Source organism: Adiantum capillus-veneris, chromosome 18 (assembly GCF_014529385.1).
Source record: "Adiantum capillus-veneris isolate H3 chromosome 18, ASM1452938v2, whole genome shotgun sequence".
NCBI classification, from domain to species: domain Eukaryota; kingdom Viridiplantae; phylum Streptophyta; class Polypodiopsida; order Polypodiales; family Pteridaceae; genus Adiantum; species Adiantum capillus-veneris.
Window position 1 is genome coordinate 37,315,647 of NC_140948.1, and position 3,269 is coordinate 37,318,915.

Sequence of the window (3,269 nt, forward strand, 5' to 3'; positions counted from 1 at the left end):
AGAGATAGGTACCTCCGGAGTAGCATTACACAACTTAGAGCCAAAGATAAAGGGGCATTACATAGGTCGTACCCAATTTATAGGAAAAACGAGAGTGGTACATTAGAGAGGGGTAAGAGAGAGGGTGATGGATTATACGAATCATTACTGCAACTTGGCCATCATTGAGAAGCATAGAGCCGCTCCAACGAGTGCTTTACAGAGGAGTAGATTGATGTCATGATGCAACAACCCATGAGAGTGTTTATGTGATGGTACAAACAATGGAAGCCTATTCAACCTCTCTCTCTCTCTCTCTCTCTCTCTCTCTCTCTCTCACCCAAGTGTGGTAGATTGGTTATGCCATTTGCCTCTTGAATAGCAAGCCTTGAGTTCAACTCCCCGTCGGCTAGATCTTTAAGGTCTCTTGGGATAGTTTCGTACGACGTTAAAATCTCCTCTCTCTCTCTCTCTCTCTCACACACACACACACACACACACACACACACACACACAACACTGTGGCGTGGCGTCCCTCGTCACTTTTTCTCGCTTGCCTCCCGCCTCCCATTTGGCAAGCACTTGTTCAGTTGTTGTAATGGTGGAGTCAGGGAGAAAAGAATGGAGGGTCGAGAGTGGCAAAGAATGTGGAAGTCGACACCTAGCCAACAAGCAAAGGGAACGTGTAGCGGGGGAGCAGGCGCGCATGGCGACTATAAAACAGGGCAACCCCCCGCTCTCATTCGAACGTGCCTCTCTGCCCACCAGCATAGCAGAGTCGAAATTTACTTTACTTACACCCACAGAACACAGCCATGGCGTGCTCGCAGAGTTTCTGCTCCTTGCTCGCCAGAGACGCCCTTGCCCCCTCCTCCCTCGCTACTTCCTGTTCCCCTGTTTACTCCTCCTCCGTCCTCCCCTACCCTTGCCTCTCCTGCACCCGCACGCCCGCCTCGAGGCTTACTACAGGTGCCCTCTCTGACAATGTGAGGGGTTTCCATCACTTCTGTCCTCTCTGCCCCTATCGCTCTTACTCATGACTCTTCTGTGTGTTTCAGGAGAAGCAGGATTCTTCGTCTGCTGCTCCATCCAGCATCCGGCGCGGCATATTGGCGGGTATTGTCGCAGCAGGTTCAGCTCTAGCTGTGTTCTCCAACAATACGTCCATGGCAGCCATTGGCCCTGGCAATGAAGGAGCATGCAGAACCGCAGAGAAGGCCGATGAGCTTCTGAAAGCTGCAGATAAGCTTAATATTGAGGACGCTCCCAGGCGCTATGGCCCGGGTAGGCCTGGACCTGTGAAAGACCCAACCAAAATTTCCCAAATGTGAGTATAGGAGAGCTAACAATTAGTGCAACTGAGCTTTGGATGACATAGGAATGTGAGCACTTGTTGAACATGTGTGCATGTGTGTACATGTGTGATGTATATGTCTGCACAATACATGTAAAATGAATGTGTAAGCATATACATATATGACAAGAAACTCGTCGGAAATTGTGTGCATGTGCATGCGCGTTCGCACACGTTCACTACTTAGTTAAGCCTTTGTTTTTTTCCATTCTCCAGAGCTGGAAGTGGGTCTGGGAGCCATATCCCAGCAAAATGCTACCAATGATGGCGAGGAAGGGAAGTTGGAAAATGCGACCCGTAGTGCAATTGGTCAGGCAAAGAACAAGCAAGGCCAGTTCGGTGCAGCTGCCCGAGACGCCATTGGTCAAGCTGACACCAAAAGCTACATTGGGGATGATCTTGGCAAGGCTGAAGGAGGTGTCTTGAAGCCATTCCAGCAAGGTCTTAAGGTAAAAAACAGAATACTCCAATACTACCTAGGTTGTAGTTGTCTGTGTACAAAATATGTATTTGCATGTGTTGTGTTATCTAATGTACCGTGTGTAGGACTTGTCTAATGTACCGTGCGATATGATAGCGTGTTTTCGGCTCATATGAAGGCACACTTTTAAAGTCCTATATAGCATTTTGCCTTGCACACTAAGTCTGGATAGTGCTGATGTGCAGAACTTGAAGGAGACTGTTGAACGTACCGGTGCCGATGCTCGGAGCACTGTTGCAGATGTAGTTTCCAAAAACACACCATGAATGCAGATCTTGCATGAGCAAGCAATAATGTAAAAATAGGCACATTTTGTACAGTGAAGGGAGTTTTTGTAGACACTGGCCGAGCGCGTGGAAGAGTTTAATTAGACAATTGTACCAATGATTTATACATACCGTTGGCCAGATGTCTGCATGTTTAATAAAAGAACTCTACAGTTGATGTGTATATGAGTCCCAAATTACTAATTGTCCCTCTATCTTATCAACTGACCAATTGTTCCAATTTGTCAAATTGCAACTTATTTTTCAAGCTCTTAAATCACAGTTTGGATGAAGGGTGCGCCAGCATGAGAACTTTTGTGAATATCTTTTCCATCTGAAAATTTTGTAAATCGGGTGAAAATGCCCCAAGTCGGGACAACTCTACCGCAATGAGCGTCGCCAGGTTATCTAAATTTAACTATTCTAGCCATTGTTTATAAACGATGATAAATATTTGACAAGCATCCTCAACAAAGCTACATGATTAGAAACAATAAATACCTCTTCACACTATTACCCAACAAATCTATGTTTGTTAAAGTAAACAAGAAAAGCACAAGAAGAAGCATCGCCCAGTGGTACCAACAAATACTAACATCGCCCTGTGGTACAATCCTCTGCAGATAAATGGTTTGAATCCTACAGCAGACATGTTCTTAGAACAACCTTGAACTTTGTAAAAATCTTGTGAATTGTTGAATTGTTGGATAATGTTTGTTAATTAGTGTCACTTAGCATAAAACCGATGAATTTCTTTTCTTCCTTTTCTTTCAAGAGGGGTATTAATGAGATATTGCCGAATGGTGATGGTTGGTATAAGTTTTAATATCTAATTCTCCCAAATAAGTCTCTCATGTTAAACTGATCATTTAACATGGGGAAGTACCACGGGAGTAAAAGCTAGAACATTGGTAAGGTTGCCAGACCGGTCTCTACAGGGATCTATTGGAGTGAAAAGAGGGATCCAAAGGGGGACACTTTGCAAAAGAGCAATGTGCTTCAATTGGCCTTAAAAGACCTAAGACTCAGTTCCATTAAAACTTCCATAAGCTAAAACTCCTAATTTTTACTCAATTGTGCAAATGCCAATTTAAGGGGAAATTGGATGGTCATGGGAAGACTAAAAAGTCTTCCCACATCCCTATCAAGGAGGGGTGGAGCCATGAGAGTAGCGGATGAGAGAGACACA

The 3,269-nt window shown here is 44.8% G+C and overlaps 1 protein-coding gene across 1 annotated transcript; it reads left to right on the forward strand.

Moving 5' to 3' along the window:
• Positions 1–562: 562 nt before the first annotated feature.
• On the forward strand, positions 563–2,264 carry LOC147435503 (uncharacterized). Its single transcript, XM_086487968.1, has 5 exons — positions 563–948; positions 1,038–1,306; positions 1,550–1,557; positions 1,679–1,782; positions 2,000–2,264. The coding sequence occupies exons 1-5, from the start codon at positions 601–603 to the stop codon at positions 2,078–2,080; spliced, it is 810 nt and encodes a 269-aa protein (XP_086344094.1). The 5' UTR covers positions 563–600; the 3' UTR covers positions 2,081–2,264.
• The last annotated feature ends 1,005 nt before the right edge of the window (positions 2,265–3,269 follow it).

Bases quoted from the DNA above. Each gene is read 5' to 3' on its own strand.
- LOC147435503 (XM_086487968.1), top strand. From the start codon at position 601: ATGGAGGGTCGAGAGTGGCAAAGAATGTGGAAGTCGACACCTAGCCAA. The intron at 949-1,037 runs GTGCCCTCTCTG...TGTGTGTTTCAG, and splicing joins CGCCTCGAGGCTTACTACAG to GAGAAGCAGGATTCTTCGTC. The intron at 1,783-1,999 runs GTAAAAAACAGA...GCTGATGTGCAG, and splicing joins CATTCCAGCAAGGTCTTAAG to AACTTGAAGGAGACTGTTGA.